General features: G+C 57.1%; 10 protein-coding genes across 10 annotated transcripts; 2 read left to right on the top strand and 8 right to left on the bottom strand.

The window, feature by feature from the left end:
• Nucleotides 1-1,071: 1,071 nt before the first annotated feature.
• On the bottom strand, nucleotides 1,072-3,307 carry POB3_2 (FACT complex subunit; the record flags this gene model as incomplete). Its single annotated transcript, XM_066772156.1, has 5 exons — nucleotides 1,072-1,401; nucleotides 1,459-1,498; nucleotides 1,562-1,871; nucleotides 1,922-3,151; nucleotides 3,205-3,307. The coding sequence occupies 5 exons, from the start codon at nucleotides 3,305-3,307 to the stop codon at nucleotides 1,072-1,074; spliced, it is 2,013 nt and encodes a 670-aa protein (XP_066637435.1).
• Nucleotides 3,308-3,915: 608 nt separating this feature from the next.
• On the bottom strand, nucleotides 3,916-5,883 carry POB3_1 (FACT complex subunit; the record flags this gene model as incomplete). The annotated part of the gene is made up of 5 exons (XM_066772155.1): nucleotides 3,916-4,188; nucleotides 4,238-4,310; nucleotides 4,361-4,969; nucleotides 5,020-5,531; nucleotides 5,584-5,883. The coding sequence occupies 5 exons, from the start codon at nucleotides 5,881-5,883 to the stop codon at nucleotides 3,916-3,918; spliced, it is 1,767 nt and encodes a 588-aa protein (XP_066637434.1).
• A 1,211-nt stretch (nucleotides 5,884-7,094) lies between these two features.
• Nucleotides 7,095-7,929, bottom strand: SLS55_000644 (uncharacterized protein; the record flags this gene model as incomplete). The annotated part of the gene is made up of 2 exons (XM_066772154.1): nucleotides 7,095-7,780; nucleotides 7,881-7,929. 2 exons carry the CDS (start codon nucleotides 7,927-7,929, stop codon nucleotides 7,095-7,097), a joined length of 735 nt encoding a protein of 244 aa, XP_066637433.1.
• Nucleotides 7,930-8,701: 772 nt separating this feature from the next.
• SLS55_000643 (uncharacterized protein) lies at nucleotides 8,702-11,257 on the bottom strand (the record flags this gene model as incomplete). Its single annotated transcript, XM_066772153.1, has 6 exons — nucleotides 8,702-9,265; nucleotides 9,322-9,381; nucleotides 9,619-9,730; nucleotides 10,125-10,719; nucleotides 10,906-10,997; nucleotides 11,049-11,257. 6 exons carry the CDS (start codon nucleotides 11,255-11,257, stop codon nucleotides 8,702-8,704), a joined length of 1,632 nt encoding a protein of 543 aa, XP_066637432.1.
• A 2,076-nt stretch (nucleotides 11,258-13,333) lies between these two features.
• SLS55_000642 (uncharacterized protein) lies at nucleotides 13,334-14,496 on the bottom strand (the record flags this gene model as incomplete). Its single annotated transcript, XM_066772152.1, has 2 exons — nucleotides 13,334-13,363; nucleotides 13,540-14,496. 2 exons carry the CDS (start codon nucleotides 14,494-14,496, stop codon nucleotides 13,334-13,336), a joined length of 987 nt encoding a protein of 328 aa, XP_066637431.1.
• Nucleotides 14,497-17,647: 3,151 nt separating this feature from the next.
• SLS55_000641 (uncharacterized protein) lies at nucleotides 17,648-18,121 on the top strand (the record flags this gene model as incomplete). The annotated part of the gene is made up of 2 exons (XM_066772151.1): nucleotides 17,648-17,654; nucleotides 17,715-18,121. 2 exons carry the CDS (start codon nucleotides 17,648-17,650, stop codon nucleotides 18,119-18,121), a joined length of 414 nt encoding a protein of 137 aa, XP_066637430.1.
• A 641-nt stretch (nucleotides 18,122-18,762) lies between these two features.
• ATG3 (E2-like enzyme) lies at nucleotides 18,763-19,891 on the bottom strand (the record flags this gene model as incomplete). The annotated part of the gene is made up of 2 exons (XM_066772150.1): nucleotides 18,763-19,303; nucleotides 19,362-19,891. The coding sequence occupies 2 exons, from the start codon at nucleotides 19,889-19,891 to the stop codon at nucleotides 18,763-18,765; spliced, it is 1,071 nt and encodes a 356-aa protein (XP_066637429.1).
• Nucleotides 19,892-20,617: 726 nt separating this feature from the next.
• On the top strand, nucleotides 20,618-21,835 carry SLS55_000639 (uncharacterized protein; the record flags this gene model as incomplete). The annotated part of the gene is made up of 1 exon (XM_066772149.1): nucleotides 20,618-21,835. One exon carries the CDS (start codon nucleotides 20,618-20,620, stop codon nucleotides 21,833-21,835), a length of 1,218 nt encoding a protein of 405 aa, XP_066637428.1.
• Nucleotides 21,836-22,130: 295 nt separating this feature from the next.
• SLS55_000638 (uncharacterized protein) lies at nucleotides 22,131-24,266 on the bottom strand (the record flags this gene model as incomplete). Its single annotated transcript, XM_066772148.1, has 1 exon — nucleotides 22,131-24,266. One exon carries the CDS (start codon nucleotides 24,264-24,266, stop codon nucleotides 22,131-22,133), a length of 2,136 nt encoding a protein of 711 aa, XP_066637427.1.
• A 363-nt stretch (nucleotides 24,267-24,629) lies between these two features.
• On the bottom strand, nucleotides 24,630-26,675 carry SLS55_000637 (uncharacterized protein; the record flags this gene model as incomplete). Its single annotated transcript, XM_066772147.1, has 1 exon — nucleotides 24,630-26,675. The coding sequence occupies one exon, from the start codon at nucleotides 26,673-26,675 to the stop codon at nucleotides 24,630-24,632; it is 2,046 nt and encodes a 681-aa protein (XP_066637426.1).
• Between the last annotated feature and the right edge of the window lie 83 nt (nucleotides 26,676-26,758).

Genomic DNA, 26,758 nt, shown 5'->3' with positions numbered 1-26,758 from the left:
CAGCCCGATCGGGCTAGCGTGGCCCTTCTTTGAAGGGTTTCCACGGCTCTTGGTACAGGAACAACCCAAACATTCTAATGGCTCAAACTTCGGATTGCGGTTCGAAGTGTGAGGTTTGTAAGGGGGAAATTTATTTTCAGCTTCAGGGAAAAAGAAACATTTGTTATACAATTCTCCCCTCGTTCGTCCCTACGAGGTTTCCGATTACCTCACCTCATTATTCCACAGTTGAATGCATCTCCCATCAGCATGCTGAATTGAGCTGGAAATCCCCCTCAAGATCGTTCGTCTCCAAATAACTTCCAGATCATCCTAGCCATCTCCACCCCATCTCAATCAGTTCGCGATCGATCCCATCAGTCCAACCAGACACTCCCCCTATCCGAGTCCAACTTCTGACAACGTGAACCTAGAGCGATGTGTCCACGATGCATACTGTTCCTGAAGCGTGGGGGTGGGTTTTGGCCGTTACATTGTCGAAGGTAGCATCCAGGTCAATGTTTGAGGCCAAATGCGCGGTTGAGCTATCAAAAGCGAAGCAGGACACTGCCTGACATCACTCATTCCGTCTTGATTGTTCTCAGGTATCCTCGGTACATGATATTCCTATACTAGTTTGATTTGTTGCCGATTTTCAAAGTGCCAAGGCTAGAGTTGCCTGTATGTTTCACCTGCTAATGATTATGGCCATCACTCGTTGGCTCTGATGATTGATGGTCGTCGTTGTTGTGCCTCTCCCTGTCGCTATGGTTTTAAGGCCTGGTGGCCGACACGGTAGGAATCGTATTATTACATTTTGGTTGCGGCGGCATTTTTGGCACACTTGGTAGACTGCTGCCGTCTGAAAACAGAAAGATGAAGTTTCAAATCAGCTTGTACCCTCAATACTGGCCTTGTGGCTCCATATGAGGGAAGCTAGTACCCTCCATCTGCCCCCACTGGAGGCATGGCTGCGAGAGATTATCGGCCACGTCAGTAGAACCGCACCGCTGGCATCCTGCAGACCAGCTTTGCCTCCGGTCAGTGTTGGAACCACGGATGTTTTGTTTGCCCATTCAGTGATGGACTTTTTCATGGAACATCGCCCTCGCTCCATTCCCACTGCTCGATGAGCTGGTTCACTCGGTAATCCGTAGCCCAACCGGTATCAGTTTCGATCTCTCGCAGCAACTTTATGACAAGTCGTCGCTCCCTTGGATCGGCAAGACACTGTCCTGCAGTGTACAGCGGCTGGACCGAGTTGATCCGCACGGCAGAATCTGGTCTCGACAGAGCGATGCTAACAATTTCTCGGCTGTGCAGTTGGCTTTCTTGGACGGCGCTTTCGTAGGAGTTGAACCGAGCAAATATGGTCGATCTTCCCTGAGTCGTCTCGTGCGGCTTGTTCAATAGGAGCTGGACCTGGGACATATGGTACGATTGCATTGTGGAGGCACACATAGGTAGACTGTACCATACCTCAGGGAGCACGGCATCAAGGTCGTCATCGACTAATGAGCTAGGGATGCGGGAGGGCGGAATCCGTGCGCAAGGCTTAAAGGTAAGAGGAAGGCCGTCGTACCATATCTGGAATTGTCGTCGGAGATAGGTCCAGAAGTCAAGTAGCGTCCTTTGCGGTACCCCTTGAGCCCAAGGTGAGTCGGGTTGCGGAGGAAGCTCGTCACCAGCTGCCATGAAGTTGACTAACTTCGACATGAGCCAGACGAGGGAGTTGGATATCATGTCTTCTTTCATCACGTTTCTGCCCTCTGGGTAGCCGCTGGTGGTTGCCTCGACGGGCATGATGAAACCGTTATCATCAATCTGCAGTCCAGCATCTTTCCACATTGGCAGATCTTCAGTGTCAAGCCGAGTTTGAGTGGTATTAATGACTGCGAGGGGTCAGCGTTTCTGTAGACACTGTCTACAGGGCCAAACTTACACGCTGAGAGCATGTCCTGCCGGGCTACATTCCAGAAGGTCGCTTTTCTGGCCTTGGAAAGCTTCACAGACTGTGATTGAACAGCCACACCAGGAGAAGGAAGTTGCAGAGGCATCATACTGTCTTTCGCGATATCGATCAGGGACTTGGCTCCGCTTAGATGACGGGACCATTCGGGGCCAGACGCGTCAAGGAACTCGTAAACACAGAGGATGGCCGTAGCTGCGAGGAGCTCGTCTGAGCTGCATCTTGAAACCGGAAATCCCGATAGGCTGGTGCGCTTTTGGTGCCCAAAGCTTCCATCCGAGCCATCAGCGGGTCTCCACTGCCCCTCGCCACTAGCGCTCTCTTGCGAAATGCCGCGGGAGTCTTCCTGCAGCGCTTGACGGAGGAGGGAGACAGCGTTATCGTAGTACTCCGTTGCCTTGTGGTACCAGTCGACGGAATGCGTATTGGGGTACAGCTCGGTGCGAGCGTAACGAATGGCATTTCCGCCCATGATTGGACGCTTGCCCTTCACACGCCCAAGCGCCTTCGCAGAATAAGCAATGGCTGCGTACTTGAGTACCGGATTCGTCTGCGCCTTGACCGGAACGTACGACGCAAAGTATTTACCCAGGTCGAACAAGTCCATCCACTGCCCCGGGCCCTCAGAATAGTATCGCAAGAGGTACGCAATCTCATGGTCGTTCTCCACGTTATTTTCAAACGAGCCCGATCCCATTGAGATATGTGAGCTCGCAGACCTCGCGTGCAAGACCTCCCTCGCCGATTGCGCATACGGGGATTGTAGGCTGGGGTCCAACGGCGGCGACGCGGCGGAAGGATGGTTCAGAAGAAAATCGATATTATGGTTTGTGGACGAGGTCATGGACACGGGCGGCGATATGGGTGAATCAACGGCCTGGCGAGCGAGCGGCGTGGGCGGGTGCATGGCCGACAGGCCATTGCTCGACCTCAGCGGCGCATCAGAGGAGGGCGTGCTGTCGTGCCTGCTCACGCGCGGATGCAGGTATGCATAGTGGTCGCCGGTGGCCACGGCAGACAGCGCGTGCAGAGCGTGGGCGGGCGACTGGGCGTCGGGCGGGACGAAAGAGTCGGGGAGGGGCCACTGCATGGTCTGCGCATCTTGTTGTGAGGACGGCGGCTGCTCAGGCGCGCTGCCAGGCGACGTCTCGGAGGCGGGCGACATGGGCTCATTATAGGGGTCGGTGGTGTTCCAGAATCTCACTGCAGGCTGTCAGCGCCTGGCGGCCGCTGCACGCGTGGGCGGTGCGACGCACCTTGCTTGGGAATGTCCAGCCAGACGGCGTCGTGGCCAAAGGTGTTCTTGTAGGCGTAGAAACCTTTGAGACCCTGTTCCGGGCCGCCTTCTTCGCCGTTCATGGAGGCATTTTGCTGGTGGCGGAAGATGAGGCCGGAGTTGTAGACGCACTCGCGGCTGGCCTTGGTGCATGGCCCGCAGACGGGCTTCCGTTCGTCGCATTTCAGCTTTCGCACGCGGCACGTCTGGCTGGCAGCACGCTGTCAGCTGGTGAGCGCGGTCTGAGGGGGTGGGCGGCGTACCAGCCTGTTCGCGACCTCATCTGTCAAGCTGTCCGCAGAGACGCACGCTCAGGGAGCCCTTGGACGTAAAGCGCATTCCGGAGGTGAGAGCGGCGCCGGGATGAGGTGGTCTGGGTGTGGGTGAGAAGCGTTTCGTGGTCGAGCCCCGACGCACAGGCAACCTGCACCACGCACGAATGCGGGGCGCTGGGGCGCTGGGGACCTACGCCGCATATTCTCCGCCCCCCATTCCATTTTCCCTGCCAGGTGATTCGCCAGCAATTCATCCATCCAGCCGGCCATGACATCTATTACGAAGTAATATGAAGAAAGCTGTCTTTTCCCGCGCGGCCCCCAAATAACGCCTCTGACCCGGTGCTCCCTGGGTACTCGTCATGCAACCTCTGGAACCTCCGCTCTGGAAATCGAAATACCCGCCGATCGCCTCCTCAGTTGTCCGTCTTCGCCTTCTTCTTTGGTCTTTCCACCATCGACGTGTCCTCGTCTCCCTCGGCATCCGCCTCTCCCATTTCCTCGTCGCTGTCGCCGCTGCTCTCGTGCTCTGAATCGAACTCTTCGGCCACTTCCGACTCGCTCTCGGCCATGAAGTCTTCGTCCAGTTCTTCCGAGTCCTCGTCTGCGCTGCCACGGTTGACTGCCACCTGTTCGTCGTCCGACTCGTCCAGGTCGTCGTTGAGAGCTGCCGCAAGGAGCGCGCCAGACTATGTTCTTGTTAGCGAATGTCCCAGTGTGCGAGACCATGCTGCTTACATCGTCCACCATCTCGTTCTTGGTCTTGATGTTCTTGATCTTGAAGAAATCCTCAAGGGGCGTCTGCTCCTCACTGTGCCACAGAATTAGCTATGCTCTCGTCGCAGTTATCAGTCCACGTACCGGTTGATGTTGCTGAACTGGTGATCCGAGCCGTTCTTCATCCGAATTGTGATGTCGAAAGTGCGGCTCGACGACAGGTTGCCGCCTACACGGGACATGGTGATGACCGTGATCTGGTCGAAAGAGATGTAGGTGGCCGGCTTAGGCACAAACAAGAAGCTCTTGTCCATGCAGTAGAGATGGCCTTCGTTGGCCTTGATCGAACACTTGATACCACTCTGCTGGTGGTGGCTGACGAAGTCCCGGGACGGCGCAATCGTTTTCCTTCCCGACAAACCACGGAGCAACTGTGCAACGACACGGTAGATCGGTCCCTCGTACTGAGCCTCGAGCTTGCCCTTGTATCTCTCCTCCAGCACGTCGGGCTCGATGTTTAGCGGAACCGGCTCGTCCAGCTCCTCGTCCTTCTTGAACTGCATGACGATGAAAGGGTATCTGGTTTGACCTTGGCGAAGAGGCGGGTCGACGCCGATTGTGATAAGTTGGTGGATGTCGTCGGGCTTCGGTAGTACGAAGAACTTCTTGATCGCATCGTACTGGATCTTGTAGTCGTACGTTTTGCCACGAAGACGGAACGATGTCTCGTACATGTCCAGACCAAAACGACCTCTGTCGCGGAGTCAGTAAGAAATACATCAACACGGATGTAGGCTACGTACCTGGGCGTGAGATGCAGGATGTCCTCAAAGGTGATGAAGGTATCGCCAGCAATTTCGCCAATCTCTGCCTTTTCGATAAGCGTGTTGTAGAACAGGCTGGCGGCATTGTGCTCCTCCTCCTCATCGCCCTCGGAAACGTCCTCGCCGTCCTCTTTCTTCTCCTTCTTTGTCACAGTTCCGGGGATGTAGAAGCGCATCTCTACGAGCTGGTCCCTCGCGCCGCCCGATTTCTTGCCGTGAGCCCTGGCGCCGCCCAGATGGCCGTTCGTGCCGGTGTCCTCGCCATTTCCGGTGAGCGAAAACTCGATCGCAACTTCGTTCTTTCCAGCTAGGTTCGTATTGGCGATCTCGGAGTAGGGCAGCTCGAAAGCGGGGCGGCTCTGGACGTTGAACGACAGCTCCGACTTGCCAAATTCGGCCTTTCCCCAGTTGTAACCACGGAGGGCGTGCTCCTTGTTCTCGAGGTTGATGCTATACCACATCTTGAAGACCTTGGCTAAACGGTCGAAGTCCTAAGCAAGTCAGCGCCACTGAAACATTTGCGGCGGGCGCGACTGTTCTTACCTCGTGCTGGAAGCCATCAAGTTGGATGAGGCCGGTATTCTTAGTGTAGACCCTCAGCTCGTAGCCACGCGAGGCGCGACTCCATTGTCCCAGTGTGATGTTATTGCTGTCCAAGGTGAATGTATCACCTCCGGCTGAAGGCTTCCAGCCAAGACCGCCTTCAGCGAAGCGGCATCGTCCCGGCTGCGTCGAAAGGTCTAGGTAAATGCCGTCAAAGCTTTCCCTGAGAGGCTCAGACCTGCTCGTACGCGCTTGCTTGTCAGCGGTCGGAGCCGGCGGATTGGCGAGCCAGGCAGACATGGTGGGCGCGATTCTGGATCGGCGGAGGTGGGCAAGCTTGCTTGGTTGACTTACATGTCGAAAAAGGTGCGCAGCGCGCAAGAAATTAGGGTGCTGCTCGCGTGCGACTTAGCGCGACTGCAGGTGCAAACGGGAAGGAACGGTGGTGGGTGACTGCAGCAGTGAAGGGTAAGGTGAGTGAGGTGCGAGAGCAGCAGCTGTCCGGCAACAGCACCGCCGCTGCGGCGATGGTCGCGTTGAAAACGCGCCTAGCGACCGAGCATTACCCGGCTTGACGCCTCAGGCAGAACATGTAGCACAGTGGGTGAAAAAAAAAAGTTCGAGCCATATCTATCTCACAGAGATAAGTTTGTTTTAAATTTAGATTTGATCAAGTTCATGGGCTTGTATTTGGGGCTGTGTCCAGCACTCACTTAGACATGAATCTCCAAAGATCATCACCTCTAATCGTAATCTTTAGTTGGTAACGAACGTCGTGCCCTACATTTTGTTCCGAATCCACGTACTATCAAGACTCGGTAGGCTTTAAAGCTGCAGATGAATGTGGGAACATAGCAAGACAGGAAACAATGTACGCTAGAGCCAATCCGAATCGTGGCCGTAACGACTTGTTGTGTACTGCCATGCCAAATAACGAATGAGAATACGGGGAAAATGCTTAGTTAAACCCCCAAGCCTGATTATCAGGAATATGAAACAACAGCCACTGTTGTCGATTTGTCTTACGATGCGTATCGTACTTTTTCGTCAGTGGATTACTGCGTTCAGCTGATGTATGACTTACATCGCTTTTTCATTCAATTATACAGTGCATATCTTCAGCCATACGGCAATGGGCAGATTCGGAGGGTAGGTGTTCAAATGTGAGGGAGGTATATCTCAGTCAGCACGATCGACATTATCAGGGTACCGTTGTTAGTATCCATCTTCAGGCCAATCCAAATATGCCAGTGGACGTCCACTGTCGATGGAGCGCGCCAAATGAGGAGATATAAACCGCAGGCTTGCTTCGGATACGTGGGAACTGTCAAAGAGTCCACAACAGGAAGCACTCCATTGCACCGCCGAAGCGTCTATCCGACACCCGGTCAAGCACCACGAGCATGATTTCTCGTACGCAAAGAAAAGAAAGAAAAAAAAAAGAGAAAGAGAGAAAAGAAACCATCTAAGCTCCCAACGAGCGCCCCAAGACAGCAATATTATCTTACCCTTCACTCTTCGCTCGGCGCCAATGCCACAAGACTGAATCTCGCATCCCCACCCGCCTTCTCCAAGAAAGTCCTCACCCCCAGCCCCAACGCCCTCTCACTCAACATATCCTCCTCCTCTCCCAACGCGCCCCGATCATACGGGCCCTTCGCGTACCCGGCCAACTCCCACAAGTGCCCGTCATCGCCCTTCACGAAGCACACAAACGCGCCCTCCGCCACGGTCCCCAGCTCCGGCGGGCCCGTGTCGCCCAGCACGGCCGCGCTCGCGTGAGCCTTCTCCAGCGCCTCGCTCCCGTACAGCAGACGCGCGCGCTCGTCCCGGCCCAGCGGCAGCGCCTTGGTCCGCAGCTCGTCGACCAGCGAGCCGGGGGCGATATAGCTCCTCGCCTCGCCGTTGCACACGGCGTGCAGCAGAGCCATGAGCCCGCACGCCTCGCCGATGGTCTGCTGCATCCAAAGCACGGGCTGCCCTTCGCCCGATTCGTCGTAGAGCGGCGTGCGCGCGGCCTCCTCGTCGCGCGCGGCGTGGTAGATTTCGCCCGGCGCGATGAAGATAAGCGCGAGGGCGGGGCGCGGCACCAGCGCGAGCAAGTCCGGCTCGTCCAAGCTGTAGACGTCGTGGAAGCCGAGCTTCGGGGAGACGCCAAGGGCGCGGATGAGGTGCGAGAAGACCTTCGGGTTGTTTTCTGGCATCATCGTTATCATCAAGGCGTGAGGGGAGACACGAAAGGCTTTAGCTTGATTGATGCGCGCGCGTGAGCCGCTGGCTGCATTGTATGTACATACCTAGCGGGATGAAATATTTCTTCCCGTCGATGATCTTTGAGGTCGCCATTTTCGAAAGAAGTTTTGCGTAGGCGGGGTGCTGGTGCGTTCTTTCATGTCAGGAGCTTCGCGGGAAGGCGCGGGGGTGACGCGCCATGCGGCTGGCCTTTCACAGCCTCAAAACCCGGCAGTATGGGGAGCGAAACCATATTTCGACTAAATTTAGCACGCGAACGAGGCAAGCGCTGTGCATGGTAATTGTAATGTAAGCGCTTTTGTGTACTACGCAGTGAACGGCGGACTGTTGGTCCACCCCTAGATGTACTGATAGGCATTCTCATGGAAGGCGTGTATATGTTGTGAACCGAGAGAAGGGAATGAAAGTCCGAAATTCGCCATCTTTGCTGTACTCGTCTCCATGCCTGGCGTGATAGAGCCGAGAATCCGGGCGCCACCATACCACATACGGTCCCCACAGGGTCCAACAACGGGTATAGTACCCTCGCTCCCCAAACAAAACGATTGTTCCGACCAAGACTCTCGAAATCATGAAGCGCCAATACGCTGAAAGTCGCTTCGAGAACTTCAGATGGTGTCGTGAAGTCGTTAACGCACGCTTGCAGCTACCTGGAAAATGAATAGAGGGCATAGGCAGGCGTCCTCTTACGCGGCAAGGAAACCGTGCCGTCTACGGCCAAACCGCGGTTTCGTCTCTTGGCCGATTCTGCTACTTTTGAATGGCTGCACCGGACCTCCCCGCGGGCCACGCCTCTCAACCCAGCGCTTTTGTCGAGCATTCCGCTCATCCTCCTCCCTTCGTCATACCGACTGTATGCTGATGCTTAGGAGTTGGCGACAGAGCTGTGTGGGAAGACGTCGCGGAACAACGGGTCTAATATCTTCCAGCTCCACAACGCAACCCCATCGATTGTTCGCACGTCGGCAAGCCACTCAAGGAGAGATTCGACGGTGAGCATCAGTTCAGTGTTGTCGATCGTCTTCCGGCAGACATCCGTGAGAATAGCACTAACCGTTGTGGCCCGCAGGATGAGCAGGATGCTGATGAAGTTCTGCGTCCACACAAACAGGTATGGCACCAGTCTCTTGCGGTTCTTAGGGGACGCAAGCGCAATCGGCCATAACAGAGTGCTCTTGATGCACATCCCCGCGAATTGTCGGTCTTCATCCGTCGTCTGTGCCGGCCAGTGGAGCACCTTGAACACGAAAGGTCGATACAAGATGAAACGCGCGTAGTAGTACCGCGAACGCAGATGTGCGGTGGCGAGATCCAGCGCATTGGGGCTTTCAGAGGGGATGCTAGTGCTGTCTGGAGTGAAAGATCTCACGGTCTCCGGTGAGTCGGGCTGAATGTATTGGAACCGGGCCTCGGGTGGTTCGTCGGTCCACTGTAGGGGCGGTGGTAACATGGAACGCCAGGACTCGAGCTGGCGAGAAAGCTCACGTATAACATGTGTGGGCGGACCATCATATCCTTCGGGTATCTCAGACGTCGCTTTGGATGCTGCGTGGCGAGGTGAGTTAGCCCATGTCTGGAGACCTGAAAACTAGGCCCGCAAGGGGCGTGGCATCTAATCCGGAGTATACTCCGACTTCCAACAAAATGCGCCCAAATCCCAGCGCGTGATGTGCAGTCTGGTGGCAATATAAAGCACGACGCTCTATACTTACCTTCAAATATTGTCTCGTGTACTCGTGTCACCAGCTGACGGAGTGCTATCATCGCAAGGAAGTACATGACCGTTTGTTGGTCTTCTTCTGTCCTGTGGCCCCAAAGCTCACCGGGAAGGGGGATTTCCTCCTCATGGTCGCACACTCCCGTGCGTGGAAGATCGAGATCGTAATGATACCAGCTATGCTACGCGTTAGCATCTCTTGGCTGCCACTGGGATCGGGTATAGTAAGTACTGCTCGATGGAGTTGCACGTCCAGTACAGCCTTTTCACAAGGTTTCCTCGTTCCGTAAACCAGTCGATCTGGGAGCTGCCGATTGTCAGAAACAACAGGGATGCATCAGCCTGGCTGAGAATAAGCCACCGTTTACCTTCTAATCAGAAGCTGAAAGCTAGTGGACGCCGCTCGAGAAGCACGCCAAAAGTCCTGGCAATCGGTCAGCAGAGGAACACTAAAATTCCAGATCGGAGGCCGGTAGATTTACCAGGTGTCTGCCACAAGACTCGTAATATACTCTAAGGTTTGCGCAATTCAGAACACATCCTACCCCGCCGGTGCGACCAATTAACTTACGCAAATAGTAATGTGATCTGGATGGACTCAAGCGAGCATTCATTTGCTACGAAGCCATACCGCCGACGAGCCTCATTGAAGATATCGAGCCCCGGTGGTCTATCATGCGTGCCCCCTCGCACGCCGCTTTCGAACGGCATCCCATTGTCGACTGGCGCCGACCATGTTCCGTCCAGTGCCACCTTACCCAGGGCAAATACCAGGAGGCAGATTATTGACTCGTAATCGCCGTCTCCGAACCCGTGTTTGGCAACTTTTGGCAGCATGATGTCCGTGAAATGCCGCCGGTCGAGAATCAGGTACAACACGTTGAACGTATTGAAGTAATGAACAGTATACGTTCTCATTTCTTCGTAGGTGAGTCTCGGAAATCGCACTCTTCTCGCGGCATCGGGAGCTGAGATATCGAGCACCGGCTCTGCTTCCAGGCGGGCGTCGCAGGGCAAGGGCCGTGGGTGCTTTCGCAGCTCGTGGTTCAGAAACCACGGCGTGCCTTCCTGGGTAAGCGCCTGGAGGTCCTTCGCCACATCCACATCGAACTCGGCCAGACGGGCGTGAATGAAAGGCCAAAGAAAGACTTTGTGCGATGAAGAGACTTGGGCGGTTGGGATCCGGTTCGCTAACCATCGAGCTGTGTCCAGTGGGTGTTGAGGTTGGGTCTTTTGGCGAGGCGGGCGATCCTGATCGCGGACGGTTTGATCCTGCACCAACATCGAAACGCTGCCAATTGAAGGTAGACGGCTGGAGGGTGGGGATGTGTGGGGACCAGATTCATACGCACCACTCTCGGGTTCGACCGATCTGCCTATATGGTCGACCTTTGCCTCGATACGCTGAAGCGCGTCCAGCATGTAGACCATGGTCTTGTCCTTCCTGGATCCCGTTAGCTCGGATCGCGGATGGCGCAGCGGGGACAAAACCTACTTGGTGGGCTGCGGTTCTCTGTAGCGGCACTCGGCTCCCACACGCTGGCAGAGACCACATTTCGGCCTGCGTTCGTCACATTTGGACTTGCGGGCCCTGCAGGTCTCGCAAGCCTGGGCGGCAATGGATGCGCGCTCTCGACGAAGCGAGCCATCCGAGGGGTCAGGGGGCGATAGGCTGTCCCCAGCATGTGGCGAGAAGACGCTCATAGTGTTGCGGAGGCTTTCATGCAGCCAGCGAAACCGGGCGAAGGATGTGGGTGCTGGGAGAGATGGAAGCCGCGGGAGGCGGAAGAAACGGCCTCCACACAAGCAGACGGAGGTTCCGCGGAGTCCAACGGCCCAGCGCGAGCGAACGACAGCGGGTGGAGCGAACCTTTGACGAGAGTGGCGCTGGCGTGGTGGGAATGGCGTGGACTGGTGTTCCGGCGTTGTGGCGCATGCGAGAGAGGCGCGACAGGGCGAGGAGGTCCGATTTCCCTCTTCCCACACCGCGCAGGGCGGCCGCGCGATGAGGTTCGCGAAGCCGGCAGGATGTCCTTGTCCCCGATGTTTAGAGCTGGTTGCAAGCCGCCGCAGGCCAATCACGACCGGGGAGCTCGCACTGCAGTGCACGGCCACCGGCAACCGTCTGCAATTTCATCCTCATCACTGCCTAACTTCGACGTCAGAGTCGCGCATCCACCCGGCAAGCTCTCGCCCGTCCCAGGTGGCAAGCGCGAGGCCCCCCCTTGGCCAGGCGCACGCGAATGGCGGCATCTGGGAGAAGCCACGGTGCAGGTAGCAAAACTCCACATCGGCCGTGACGAGTCCTGCCCGGACAATACTTCCGGCCCAATCAGACTGCTTCAATCCTTCCCAAGCGTGCCTCTCGGGCTGCCATGCCACAGCGAGAATCTCTCTGCCTCGCAACCAGTCACAGTGGCAGGCCAGCGGCAGAGTAACGGTAGAGCTGCGACAGAGCAGCGGCAGAGCAGCGGCAGCCCATGCAGTACGAAGCATGCGGGCCAGGTCTCCTCGTGCCTGCGTCTCTCCAGCCCCAGCCCCAGCCCAGACCTCCGCCATGCGGCTCCGCCTCCAGGATGCACACCTTCTGCCCGGAGTCTGTTCCGAGCGCAGGGCGGGTTCAGAGCCCCCGCACTGGGTCGACATAAAGGGTGCGGTATCCTGCGCCGGTCGCCAATCATCACGCTTGCGCATGCTGCGAGACCCTGGTGTTGTCAATCCTCCCCCGCACCTTCTTGTCTCGTCGTCACCACACCACACTCCTCCGTCTACTCGGTTCCCTGATCGTCAATTGGCAACATGCAAACCCTAAAGCGGGCGTCATGTCAAATAAAATACGTCTTTAACTCTGATTAAATTATCGACACAGTCCGGTGGAGTTGAAGGGGGAAAAAAAAAGAATAGTCTCTTGATTGTCGGACGAAATGCTGTCTGGGAAGGGCTGCAGTGCCAACGCCTCTACCTTACCCAATTTAGGAAAAATCGTTTTGTTTTACAAAATGACAAGCAGACGGAGCTTGACGAATGAGGTATGAAACACGGCCCCGGATCGCCGCGTGCCGCCGCGAGGGATGTGGTCTGGCTCCAAGAAGCAAGCGGCGGGCCGCTACCTACCACTCGCCACCATCCAAGTCCCGAACATTGCGGTCTTGCGCCGGTTTCAAACTTCCTATCTTTTCCTGATACAGTGTAACCCTCTCCCTCGCTACGTTCGCACGCACCAATGGTGCCAACATTTCGAGGCTGGGATGGTTGCTCGCGCAAGAGATAGTGGCACGGCCAGTGCACATCCTCCATCGTGCCGCGAGAGTGATCTATACGCAAAGTTTTACGCATGCTAGATGAGCTAACGATTGATTCAAGATAAGTTTCGAATGACAACGGGACCTCCAACCATATGCACCTTGTCACGCTTGTCAAGATCCAACCGGTACCAGACTCAGTTCGGTGCTACCAGGGCTGGTGCCGTTCGTCCCCCGCTCTGAGAAACTCTAAACCAACGTGCGGATAGGCTCTCCTGCAGCTTTGGCATGTATCCTGGGCTGGGTCTGCATTTCGCTGCCCTTCTCACCTGCAATCACGCGAGCTGGTTGTCATTTTGAGGTTGATTATCTCCGCACACTCGACATGGACGTTGGATGGTCAATAGACTTAAAATCGAAGGACATGTCATGAAAATTCACCCGAGTCTATCCAGAAGCTCACTGAGCTGCTTTGCGACAAATTCTGGATCATCTCTTTGAATGAAATGGCCACATTTCTTCGCAATCACCGGTCCTTTCACGCGACAGTCTTCTCTGGTGAGTTGAACTAGCCCATTGTTATACGCCTGCCACGCGGGATTGATGTAAGCATTTGTCAATGCCTTTGGCACATGCAGACTCCCCTGTGATGGAAAATTAGCCACGGAGCGGCAGAAAGAATCTGGTTCATGCTTCATGATGATCTTCTATGTGAGCGGCTGGAAGGGGCGGGGGTGGAAATACCGTCTCGCCCTGCTCTGCAAACTCATCTGGATCGTGGCCTACGATAATCAAATACGGATTCTCGTTCTTGGGATCAGCAGGTAGTTGAGGCCCGTCTGCTTCTGGTAGCAGGATTGGAAGATTGCGCCTGTCGAAATGCTCTGGATTGGGGACAGTCGGATGGAACATGCGTCTGTACCCTTCCCTCGCCTTGCGAAGCTCGTCAACGGTGATTCCTGCAGGGAGAGTGGCTGGAGCATCCGGGTCTGGGAACAGCGACACAAAGTCGGTGTTGGCCATCATGGAGTCGAGAAACACGTATGCGGAAACACGGCCGGGATGTTCTGCAGCGTAGAGGCGCGCAAGAGGGCAACCAATGGAATTGGCGACGAAGACCACGGTCATGTCGTCCAGGCTCGCGGGCAAGTGGGCGTCGCAGGCCTCCAGCAAGAAGCGGTGCAGGTCGGCGACGACATCGCGTGCGTCATGGCCATACGGCGACCGCGGATCATCAGTTGGATCCGGGTCAGAGTCGCCCTGGCCGTAGCGGTCGTACGTCAGAAGGTGCGGGACCGGCCGTTGCTGGGGCGAGCGGGTCGCGACGAGACTGTCGATGGCGGCGATCCACGAGGATCGGGGCAGCAGCAAGCCGTTGAGGAACACGAGCAACGTGGTGGAGAAGGGTCCGTGTTCAGGCGATGCGGGGAGGGTGGAGTATCGCAGGCGGGCGCCCGGCTTGGTGGAGAGGACGAGCGCGCGGGATTGCATCATCACCAAAAGCTTGGGAACCTTGGGCCTGCGACCCGAACCCGGCAGCGAGAGTCCGAGAGTCGAAGAAACGCAGGCACAGTATGCCTGTCCCACGTTGCGCCCTGCTGCGCCAAGGCCCAGGATCTGCAGGAACCGGCCGCCAGCCGAATCGGAATCTAGCACATACTCTGCCAAATGGGCAGGGTCTTGGGTGGCATGCTGCGTCATGCCCGCTGCTTCTGACAGCGAACGTCGCCCAACCAGCCTCTGACCCGCCCAGCCATGACCCGCCTGCATTCTCCAGACCGCGCTCAAGCCATGCCGAACGGTGATGACTCCCAGCCTGACCGGCCAAGCGGACGCCCGCTGACCTCGACTCCACACAGCAAACGGCACACCGCTCACGCTCCCGCGGAAGATACGCTCGCCGCCCGCCGCCTTCGAGCCGACTCCGAACGACGCCCTGTACTTCCCCTTCTCCTCGCTGCCGCCGCCCCTCGTCTCCCATCCCGCCATGATACCCACTTCGGTGCCCGCCCGCGAAAGCGTCCCTTCGGCAAGCCCCCTACCGCTGTCCGGCCAGAGCTCGCGCAACGGCACGAACCGCGTCGCATCCCCGCTTACGCCGCCCGACCATGGCGTCGCCCAAGTTGCGCCTGGTTCTGTGCTCCATCCCGACGGCGTGGGCTCCGTCGCGTCCGACGAGTGGAGGAAGCTGCTGGCCAGCGCGCGCAGCAGTTTTGAGAACGAAAGGAGGGTGTGGGAACAAGAACGCCATCTCTATCAGCAAGATATCGCTCGCCTACGAGCCGCTCTGGACTCGAAGCAGCAGGAAATGCTCGTCATGACCACTAAGCTGAAACAGGCCGAGCTTGCCATCGGCGACCCCAACAGCTTCCACAGCCATATCGTCTCTCCGCCCTCCGCCGCTAGCAGCAGAGTGTCTCCAGTGAAAAGTCCGCCCTCTGTCGGCCAGAACGGCTGTTCCGTGAGCCCGCCTACCCAAGCAGGCTCGTCACGCCAAACCGCCTCGGGAAGTCATCCTGGATTCCCCGGCTTCCAGTTTCAGCCGGCAAGGTTCACTATCACTCACCACGGATTCGATGGCATGGCTACAGGTTAGTCGAAATATCCAGCTCTGCGTCATCAGCGACTAACGTGTGGTAGTCGGCGGTGGTGCACGTATGGGAAACATTGAAGAAGAGCCGCCGTCACCAATGTCCACGGTCGCGCATCTCTCACCGCCGCCTGAGGCGTATCGGAGACATGCAGGACACACGCCGGGAGCTGGCTCTTTCAGCTTGGAGCATACCCCGGGCGACAAAACTCCTAAAGCCATTCCACCGCCAACTGCTCCCGTGGAAGACGAAGTCGCAGTCCAGAGTGAATCGAGCGCAGCGAGTGAAGCGAGCGAGGAGGACGAAGATCCGGCCATGCAGGAGCCCCTTTTCCTTCCACCTCGCCCCGATAGATCCGAGGCATCAAGCATGTTGGACGCCTTGCAGGAGAAGCTCGAAATGATCAGTGAACATCCTGAAGACCAGCGGCCCGCCGTCTTGCAAGGGGTCCCCCCCTCTGATACCAGCGAGTCCGAACTTGACCCTCTCGACAATGCAGCATCTTTACCGGCCGACCCAGCAGTAGACGAAGAAGGACCAGGCTCGGCTGAACCGCAAGTTCCCGGTATCAGACTCAAAACGAAAAGGAGTTACAACTTCGGTGCGCCCATAGGAGAAATGCCCAAAAGGAACGCTGCCGACTTTGAAGACTTTTGATCTTTCTTGCGCATTTTGAAGCCGAACAATCGCTTTCGGCAGGAGAAGTCCTAGTAGGCCAGCGTCAGTCTATATCCATCGTGGCTTGCTTCAAGTCTCTCCGGCGGCTGGCCCTACGACGACAAGATTTCTATTCAACGACGTGAACGACTAGCTGAGGCTACAAAAAGGGTGTTGGGAAAGTTGTGTTCTGGTCTTGTGGGAAAGCCAAATAGATGGAGGAAGGCGCAATGGGAAAGAAGGGGTATGGTATGGATGCGGCGATTCGCACATGAGGTGTTCCTGTCTCTTGTACGGTCACATGTGGTTATCGTAACCCTCCGTCTATGGGCCATTTGCATCTCGACTCTATCCCCGCTGCATGTGACTGCAATAATTAAGTTCTGAAACGGATATCAAAGTGAACCGGATGGCCGATCGACATGGATGTACGAAAGGGAGCTCTCAGGAATTTTGAAGTGTGGCAATCCCACATTCCTCGGAATCTCATTGATGAACTTCTTTCACCGATTCACAAGACCCACTTTGGAGTTCAGAAGACAGGTATTTTCAACCAACATAGCATGACAAGTGAACCGTTCGTAGGCCGGTTCTTCGGTTCGAACTTTTCAAGCTCTCCTTTCAGCATACCGTTTGAAAGGCCGTCAAGGCCTCTATTTCAAGACTGGACGAGTCTTCTTAGTACGCAGGAAGTTCTCGGTTCTGTCCCGGCGGTATGACTTTCATGCGCATGCGGTTGTTCCCTTGCATCGGCACCCTTTCCTTTGCCAACACCCCTCGTTTCACATGCCAAAAGACGCGCTGCGCCAACGCGACGCGTCTTACTTTTTTGACTTTGCTCCAACGCCGCTCTCGCCAAGACAAGAACAGTCTAACTCAATCCGTGACATAAGTGTAGGGTGGCTATCGGGTCAGAGGAGAAACCAAACGGCGGTTCCTTGCAGCAGACACACGACACCCTCTTCGCCTTTCCCCTCCCCCCCTTTCCAACTCTCTTCTTCAATCCCTTTGACGCGCCCTGTTCGTGTGTCGTGCGATGTCGACGCGAGGGGAGCGCAGCCGACTCACGAGAACAGGGCCCAGGGCTAGACCTCTTGCTCGAAAAAAGAGGTCGGAAATGAGGGTATAAGGGACGCTTATCCGTCGCTATTCTTCTTGAGAGCCAGACGGCGTGGTTGAAAGGCAGCTGGAACACACGTTCTGCCTATCGTCTCTTCATTCTCTGGTCGTCGCCCGCTATCCTTATACGCTCGCTGGTTCCACGCTCGCTCAACATCGCCTAATCCCCCCGAGCAGCATCCAACCTTTCTTTCGGCGACCCAACTTTCAGATCGACCGTGTCGAATCCCCGGGCAAACTCCCCCAATCAACATACGTTACCTACCACGTTCTCTTCTCAACCACGCGCAAGAAATCTTGCCAGACTCGAAGTCACTATGAAGTTCTCCATCGCCACCGTCGTTCTCGCTGCCGCGGTCAGTGTTGCCGCATTCCCCGCTCCGGCCAGCGAAGCCGAGATTGATGCTCTGCGCGCGCGCGGTGTTTCTGAGGTGTGTGCCTTTCCCGTCCATCTTTCTTTCTACATCTACACACAAAACTCACAAATGTGTGGTGCCATCACTTCCAAACTCTTCTCCCCAAAAACAAACCAAAAGAAAAGAAAAAGATAAGCCAAAACCAAGAACAAAGAATCTAAAACGAAAGCAAATCCACAGCACGACATCGCCGCCCGATTCCCGCACTCGGGCCACACGACCGCCTCCATCCTCGTGCGCCGCCACATCGACGCCGACGGCGAGGTGGCGCCGGGCCACTACTCCTCCCCCGCCGCCGTGGGCGCGCGCGCCATCGAGGCGCACGCCGGCCTCGACGAGGACTCGGACGAGGGGCGCGCCGTCATCGCGCACGTCTACGCTGTCAAGGACTTCATCAGCGCCGTGCTGGGCGGCCGCATCGCTACCGCCGGCAACGGCGGCGCCGCCATGCGGAAGAAGAGGAATGCCGGCGGTGCGATGGAGCAGCTGCAGGAGGGGGAGGTGCAGCAGCAGAGGCCGGCGAGGTGGATCTATCATTGGTGAAAGGAAAGGGGGGAAGGGGAGGGGTGGGGGAAGGGGAAGAGCTGGGGAGTGTGAGGTTGGACGGAAGGAAGGGGTGGAGAGAAGGAGAAGAAAGGAAAGAAGTGGGCTGATGGAATTTTTATGTGGGATGATGAAGATTACAGCTGAGAGACCCTCAGACGATAAACGTGGAACGTCGGTTAACGTAGCTACGAGGTTGTTTTCGGAAAGTGATGTGTTTGGCGGAGATTCTGTTTTGGCCCAACCCTTTTTTCACCCCACCTAATCCCCACCTAATCGTGGGGTAGGAATATCACTCGTTATCAATGGACTCACCCTCTTTCCTTACAACTCTCCCCGGGGACCTTGATTCAAATCACTAGCATTTCCTATTCATCTGAATGCAATGAATCTATCTGGTCGCAAGCCTTTGTGGTATAGTGGAGAGAAAGGTACGAGGGAGTCCCAACTGTGTCTCTACCTTTGCTGCGCCAATCCAAACGCCCAACAACTAATCCTTGCGCAGCATCTCGATTAAGCGCTTTCGTAATGTAGCTAAAGTGCAAGCAGTCAAGAACGCCTGTGCCGAGTCCCTACGTCCGTTCGTGAAGAGTCCAAATGATGAAATAGTCCGTGGTACTATGCGAGGCTATCGGTCCCGCTCATACGCCCATGGTGAAGTCATGCTCGATGCCCGGAGTAACGCTGGCCATGAACTTCAAGAACACAACCAGGTACTGGTCAACCCGGATGGCGACATCGTCCTCGGGCGTAGATGTCTGGTCCAGAACCTCCCATTCATCGCCATCGCCTTTCCTGTCATCCTTCTTATCGCCAATTTGGACTCCTTCTAGCTGTTCAGCAAGACCCTCCATACCCAGTTCGGCACCATGGCCTCTGCTGACATCCTGGCCAGCCTTCATCTTTGCCACGCGTAGCTTGAGGGCAGCGTCGGCACGGTCAAGGAGCACCTTCATGACAGAAGCGTGTTTGCAAGGGTGCACCGACGCCATTTTGATGCCCACGTCAAGGAAGGGAAAGTCCTCCAACGTTACGGTCTTATCCTTGTAGTCGCCAACGATATCTTCCATCATCAGGTGCGGCGGGAGCGGCTCCGAGGGGGACAGGTAACCTGACAGGTAGAGGCGCGGTGTCCGGTAGTAGGGAGTGTACATGATATAGAGCGTGTACGTGCGGAGAGGGCTGTAAACTGTTTTAGCTAAAACGCGCCGCTTATTGGAGACGCAGGAGAGGAACTTACGCAGCGGTGCCAGAGCCAGCCTTGGTGTCGCGGATGATGGCCTCCTCGTCATCCTCCTCATCTTCCATATCCGGGATTTCATCGTCCGTCTCGGGGGCATCACTGACTTCACCCTTGTCGTCGACCGTCCGAACATCCCTAGCAGCGCGCTCCTGGCTAGCCCCCATGTTGGCGCCACCGCCAGTCCTCAGCCAGCCGTCATCTCCATCGTCACCGGCGCCACCTGCGAAGCCATCGCCCACGACAGTGCCCTCGTCACCACCGTCGCCGGCGAAGTTATCATCCAGACGGCGGTGGCAAGGAACACCACGAGTAACGAGGTACTGCTTGCCCTCCGGTAGGTAGCTCACGCGCTTGGACGGGTGCGAGGCGTCGGCCCAGGACCAAGAAGGGAACTTGTAGACAAGGAAATCGCCGGCGGCAACGAACTCCTCAGGTGTGATCTGACCGGTTTGGCGAAAGGTCGAGGTATGGGAGACGGGCGCATAGGTGTCGCGCAGGGTATTCAGCGTGCTGCGGAGATAGTTCATGGTGGGCAGTGCTGCTGTGGGGCGCGGATGCGGGGTGGTTCGGTTGAGATGTCGAGTTGGTCGCTTTGTTCGATCCGGTGGAGGTTGTTGCGGGAAGTTGGTTCGGATCGCTTTCCGAGGGGCGAGGACGTGGGTTTAGGATGGGACTTCGCGTGCAGGACCCTTTGGAGGGGAAGGGAGCGGAAGAGGCAATGGTTGGGCGGAGGCAGCTGCCTTGGACCAGGCGCGGGCGGTGAGGCGATAAGATAGGGAACTGATCGCACGTGAGTGCCAGAGTGACCTGCGCGCCTGACTTCCATCCACTGACATCATCCCCCGTGGACTACTGTGCTGTCTTGCAAGAGTCACCAGCTCCGAAACCGCACCTAGTCACTTGGTGTGCCGACGTGTTGGAACAGATACCGGCGGCAAGACACCCTGATGGCCAGCTGAGTCATCGTCCAAACAGGTTCGGCGCCGTCAAATCGCGCTTTCCCTTTGGATGATTGACTTGAGCTTGGGAGAAGAAGATCTCGCGGGTTATCCAGACATCTCGTCGAGTGTGGCGCGTGTGAAAATTGACATGGAGTGGACAGCGTGAAGTTTGTCACCTGCCTGGAAACAGCTTCCCCTCCAAGCACGTCATCTCGGCATGCTTCTTTCGTGGCCGTTGGTCGCTCCACATACCTAGTCTTGCTATAACCCGTGACTTACTGAGTTGAACTTACTCCCATGATACTCGACAGAATGTCTCCGTCTGTCCCTTCGTCTCTACCAATTCTCGATCTCAGTCTTGCCCAGGATCCAGCAAAGCGCCCGGCTCTACTTGCCCAGCTGCATGATGCTCTTTTCAACATTGGCTTCTTATACATCAAGAACCACGGCATTGAAGAACATGTCATCGCAGAGCTAACAGAGAGACTGCCGGCGCTTTTCAACCTGCCCGACACTGTCAAATCCAATCTCTCCAAGGTCTACTCCCCGCACTTCCTCGGTTATAGCGGCTTCGCCGAAGAAACAACCCTTGGGAAGAAGGACCTCCGCGAACAGTTTGATTTTGCAACAGAGCTTCCAGTTGTGTATCGCGAGCGCAACCCTGCTTCCACCGATGGGGTATCTGCTCAAAAGCAACCCGACGACAGCCGGGACTTCTCACAGCTCTACTGGCGCCTACGTGGTCCCAACCAGTGGCCACCCGAGGAACTGCTCCCAGGGTTCAGGCAAGCCTTGACTGCCTACCATGATGCCGTGCAGGATCTCTCCTATCGCTTTGTCCACCTCGTAGAAGAAGCCTTCGGCATTCCCACTGGAACGTTCGACCATTTCTTCCAGGGTCTGGGCGCCAGGGCTGTCGGCAGCAATGATACCTCCACATCCACTAAGTCATCCTACCTCCCTCCGCAGCACCGCATCAAGCTCCTGAAATATCCTCCCTTGGCCACCTCCGCGGAGTCCAGCGGTGGCCAAGGCGTCGGCGCGCACAAGGATTCCAGCGGCTGGCTGACCTTCCTGCTGCAGGTCGGCGACGAAGCCGGGCTGGAGGTTCTGGCTGCCGACAACGAAACATGGATCCCTGCCGCCCCCGTAGCTGGCACCTTCGTCGTCAACTTCGGCAACGCCTTCGAGGCGGCGACCGAGGGCGCCGTCCGGGCGACGGTGCACCGCGTGACGGCGCCTGGCCCAGCATCGCCGCCTCGCTACTCCATTCCCTTCTTCCAGGGCCTGCCTCTGGACATGACGGCGTCGCAAATCCGCTCCTACATTCCAGAGTCGGTGCGGCTCCTGCGTCGGGAGCGTGATGGTGGCGGTGCGAATGGCGTGAATAGCACGAACGCGGTGTCGACTTTCCTGGATCCGCGGTGGGATGCTCTCGGCGAGTCGCAGTTGAGGAAATGGATCCGCAGTCATGAAGACGTGGGAAGGAAGTGGTATGGCGATGAGATCGTAGGGTACTACCTGAGCTAGAGCATTCTTTTAGACATAACGGCAAACCTAAACCTTCTTATACGCTGCGGTTGACACCAACTATAAGTGGTAATCGGGTAAGGAATGGACGAGGTTGACAAATAAATTGACCATTTTCGAGTGTTGACCAACATTGAAGGGAGTTAGGATTTCCGAACGATGCATGAAGCCCCGAATGATCCTTTCAGTCGCTGATAGCAAAGACTGCAACCTCGCGCCTTCACATGCTGGCGGCCTCAAGTGTTCACTTCTCTCCAATTATCTAAGTCTATAATTCCCCTCGTCCTCACCCACCTCACCGCCCACCTTGCATTCTCTTCAACCTCTCCTCAGTTGCCCGCGCCCTCCTCTCTCTCTCCAGCCTCATCCGCATCTCGGGCGTCAACCCCCTCGCCTCCTCCTCCCTCTTTTCGCCCGCCGTCTTCTCCGTCAACCCCGCCGACCCCAGCGCCTTCCCCTTGCCCACCCGCTTCTCCCTCCGCTCCTGCTCCCTCTGCTCCTCCTCCTGCCGCAGCCGTTCGGTCTCAGTCTTCCGCCGCTCCGCCTCCCGCGCCGCCTCCTCCGCCTTCTCGGCGCTGCTCGCCTTCTCCACCTCCGCACGGCTCACGCCCGCCGGCACGCGCGCCGCGCTCCAGTCCGCAGCCTCATCTCCCAATTCATAACGTGCAATGCGGAACGCGTCGCGGGTGGCGCGGTCGCCGGCGAGCTCGAACGGCGTCTTTTCGTCCAGATTCGCGACGGCCGGGTCGGCCTTTGCCTTCGTGAGCAGCGCGAGCACCAGCACCGGCGCGTTCATGTGCGCGGCCAGATGGAGCGGCGTGGGAGCGTGGTAGTTCTTGTCCGTGTCAAGCGGGTGGAATCGGAAGTTGGGGGACAGGTTATTGCTCTGGATGTAAGACACCAGTGCGGGAGCCTTGGAGCGGCGGATTAGGGCCTGGAGCTGAGAGGAGTGGAGGAGGGCTTCCTCTTCTTCTGGTGTAGGCTTCGGCTTCGTAGGCTTGGAGGGTGTCGATGTGCGGGAAGGAGGTGTTGCTTGAGCCGCTGCTGCTGCTTCAGCTGCTGCGGCGAGGGCGGCCTCATCGACACGGCTGACCTTCACACGTGTGAGTTCGATGAAAGAGCGCATGAGCTCAGATTGTGTGGCGCGTCGAGTGCTGAAAGGAAATCCCCGGATGCGAGGGTCGTTGTGTCGTAGTATCTGTCCATCGTATGGCCCGTACAGCGTTCGACGGTTCGTACTGCCTGTAGCGCGGATGAAGAGCAAATCGGCCGTATCAATCATATCCTTCCATTCTGACAACAGAGCTCGCACCTCCGACGTCAGCGCCGCCTCGTTGTATCTTCTCAACGAAGAACCAGCCGAGTGGGCAGCGCCCTTCGCAGAGTCATTCGCCGACTGCGAACCACCCTGCTTGCGCCTAGTCGTATACCTGTGAAACGTCTTGTGAGCCACCACCGTGGCCTGTCGCTCACTTTGTCCCGTATGTTTCTTTCCCGTCTTGGGCGCAAGCGCCACGATCATAGCAGCAAAGTGCCCACCACCGATCATGCAGAGGAAATAGTGCGGCCCGATCTGCGACGTCACCGGCAGCTTCACACCTCCCTCATCCCCCTCGTTACTCTCCTCCTTCTTCGCGCCCACCTGCTGTGGTGGAATCTGCTTCTTCCGTATCGTCTCGGCGAGGCCGTTCTCATCCTCCTGCTCAGCATCCGACAAGATCGCCCGATACACGCCCAAGTTAACTTCCCCAGGCAAGCTTCCGCACGTGAACCACAGCATCGGCGGCTTCCCCGCGCCCCTCTTCCTCTTCCTCGCCACCGCCGCGACCTCCTCGGCTCCGCTCGCGTCCGCAATCTTCGCCTGTTTCTTCAGCAGCGCGCTCAATGTCGTGTCCCCACCACCCTTCTGCCCGCCCGTTGCATCCTCCTCATCCGACTCGCTGTCGCTGCTATCCGACCCGGAAATGCTCTCGTTCAGCTCGCCCACCAGCCGCTCGAACTCGGCCTCGGACACGGACGCCGCGCCGCGCATCTTCTGCTTGAGGTTGTAGCCGTGCAGGTCCGACCGCACGTGGCCGCGTTGTTCCTCCAGGCTGGCGAACGTCAGGTTGCAAAGGCCGCACGCCGTCGCCGGCACGCTGTCTCCTTCTCCGTCCTTCTCGTCGCCGGCGTCGACATCTTCGGGACTGCGACGACGCAGCTGTGTTGGGCCGGGGCTTGCATCGTTGGCGTCGGCAGCGGTAGCGGCAGCAAGGGCAGCGGCGCTTTGCTCTTTTACGCTGAGGGTGTCGAGAATATCCTTGGGAAGGTCGAAGACTGGTTGTTTGCGAATGTTAGCTGGCGGGGCTAATGCGCGGGGTTGAGTTTGTGCTAGGGTCCAGGTACCATAGAGAGGCTTCTGCAGAAGGGGATGTTCTTCTCTATGCGCCATTGTTGGGTTATGCCAGGCCTGAAAGGTGGCGCTTGAAGGTGTTGGGTTTTTGTGAGATTTGAGGCAGCGCGTTGGCGGTGTCCCCTCGTACGTCACCGTGTTTGAGTCATGTACATCAAGCATAGATAAGATTAGATGCGCGACAACTTCCTTCAGCTACTGAAAAAAACTTGGGTCATGATCGATGGAATGACTATAGGTTGAAAGAACTCGTAGTATTTCTACATGATAAGCAGCTTCCATTGGAGATACTCTGTACTTTTCAATGCATCCAAAGTCAATATTTTACACTTCAATGCAAATCTTCCGAATGCCCTGATATACCGTCCAAGATATTTCCCGAATCTGAGCCTCGAATGTGGCCTACCTCCTCCACCTACCGCCACTACCACCATCCGGCGGCCCGCCCATACCGTGCTGGACACCCCAACCTCTATCGCGGAACCTTCCACCCGGCCCACCTCCACCACCGGGGCCGAACGCGCCTCTATACTGCACCCGACCGCGGCCCCTTACTCCGTCGAAAGTTTCCGCATCTGGACCAGCGTCCACGAGTACATCCCCATCTTCAAATGTGTACCTACGCTCCGTGCCACCAGCAGCATCGCTGGGCTTCCAATCTCTACTGGTGCAGCGATCAAGCTCGTCCAGCCGCTTCTCAGCGACATCCTTCTCGACAGGCAAGAAGTAGAGCTTTGGCTTTGCCGTCGTGGAGCGGAACAGTTTGTCCAAGGCCAAAAACGACTTCTCCGCCGCTGGACCGGTAGGCGGCTTCTTTGCAGGAACGTTTGATGCAGTCGGGGAGCCCGCGCTTACAGAGGCTCTTGCGGGCGGTCGCGGCCCCGGCCCAGATGCGCCCACTTCCCTCAGCTCAGCCCTGACGCCGGATTCTCCGTCGTCGGGCTCATATACAACCTCCCATCGCTTTCCCATGCGGCCGCCACCCTCCTTTTCTTCGTAGTCAATCCATTCGCCGACCTTCTCGTCAGGGACGAAGTCTGCCCACAAGGCTTTCCTAGTCCGTTCGACTGGCCAAACTGCACCGTGAAGGGCACTTCTCACTCGTGCAGCGGCTGAGACCGAGTTGAACAAAGCAAGTACGTGTGTACGGATGGGATCCAGGTGGAAAAGTTCTAATACATCGGTGTCCGGTTCGGAGGTAGAGGGCGGGGAAGCTAGAGAAATGAGATGTTTCTTTAGTGTAGGCAGTTGAAGCGGTCTCATGAACTCGCGAATGTAAAGGCCACGGGTTGCGGGATGTAGTGCAGGCGAAATTTCGCGGTCATCCTCCTCGGGTGCCGGACCCGTCTCTACCGGGCCGTTACCGGCGGGCGCTGAGGTGGCATCTTCCAGGGCGGATTTGAAGCGTCCTTCCTTTTCCGCCTTGTGCGACGTCGATGGCCGGCGAACTTGCGTCGACTCCTCTTGCGACCTGCTCCTTGTCCTTTCCTCCTCCCTCTCCTCCAACACCTGTTGGCCGCGCTCTCCCTCGCCTGGGTCGTTCCGGTGTTCACTTTCGGATTTCTTCATGTCCTCCACTGCCTTCGAGCCCGTGACGTCTACCACGTTGTCGCTTGTTTTTGCGGGCAACACGGTCTCCGCAGGCTCCGCATCAACCGGCGCGTCAGCCTCCTCCATGATGGTATCTGTTGTTTTCGGTCCGGGAGCATCGGCATCCTCATGAAGATGCACTACAGGAGCATTGTCATCATCCTGTTTCAAACGCTTCTTCACGGCCTCCTCTGGCGGAATCGGTGGCGTGACGCTGCGTCTCTTCCTCTTGCGATTATCCTCTTTCAGCTCCGGCGATCCAAGCCTTGACGAATCCGCGGTCGAAGCGCGTGCCTCCACCACTGGCGTTGGCGAAGGTTGCTCATGGGTCGGGATTGGAGTCTGTGACACAGAGGTGTTGGCCGTCGTGGGGCGCGGTGTCGCGTCATCTTGCTCCACCGGCGCAGGCGCTGGCGCATCTTCCTGGAAGTCGTGACCTGCAACACCATCCGCAGAAGGCGTTTCTTCAGCTGGCTGTATGGGCTCGTGGTGTGGAGGTGCCGCTGGGGGCTCGGCCTGCGGCGCGGCATCTCCTGACACTTTCTCTATGGTGGCGTCCTCCGCAGGCTGTGGCATTGGCGCGTCATCTTGCTGCTCCTGTGCCGGTGGCGGAGTGGCTTCAGCGGCACCGTCCGATGCGGCGGACGCGTCCTGAGCTTCGGTCGTGGCCTCAGGCTCCTCGGCGACAGGCGCGGCTTCGGTGGTGGACGCGTCTTCCTCCTCGGCGGCGGCGGTAGCGTCGTGATCCTGGAGCTTCTCAATGATCTGCTGCTTGCGCGTAAGCCCGGTTGATGGAATACCGCGCTCCTTCAGCACCTGGCGCAGCTGCGCGACGGTCTGTTTGCTGTAGTCGGTCATCGGGAAGGGAATGCAGCTACCCGCGACGACGGTGCTCAGGTGGAGGCGAAACTACTTGGTAGTGAAGAATCGCTTGGCGCGTG

Source organism: Diplodia seriata, assembly GCF_021436955.1.
Source record: "Diplodia seriata strain FDS-637 chromosome Unknown scaffold_1, whole genome shotgun sequence".
Taxonomy (NCBI): Eukaryota; Fungi; Ascomycota; class Dothideomycetes; order Botryosphaeriales; family Botryosphaeriaceae; genus Diplodia; species Diplodia seriata.
This window is presented reverse-complemented; position numbering and strand designations above follow the sequence as displayed.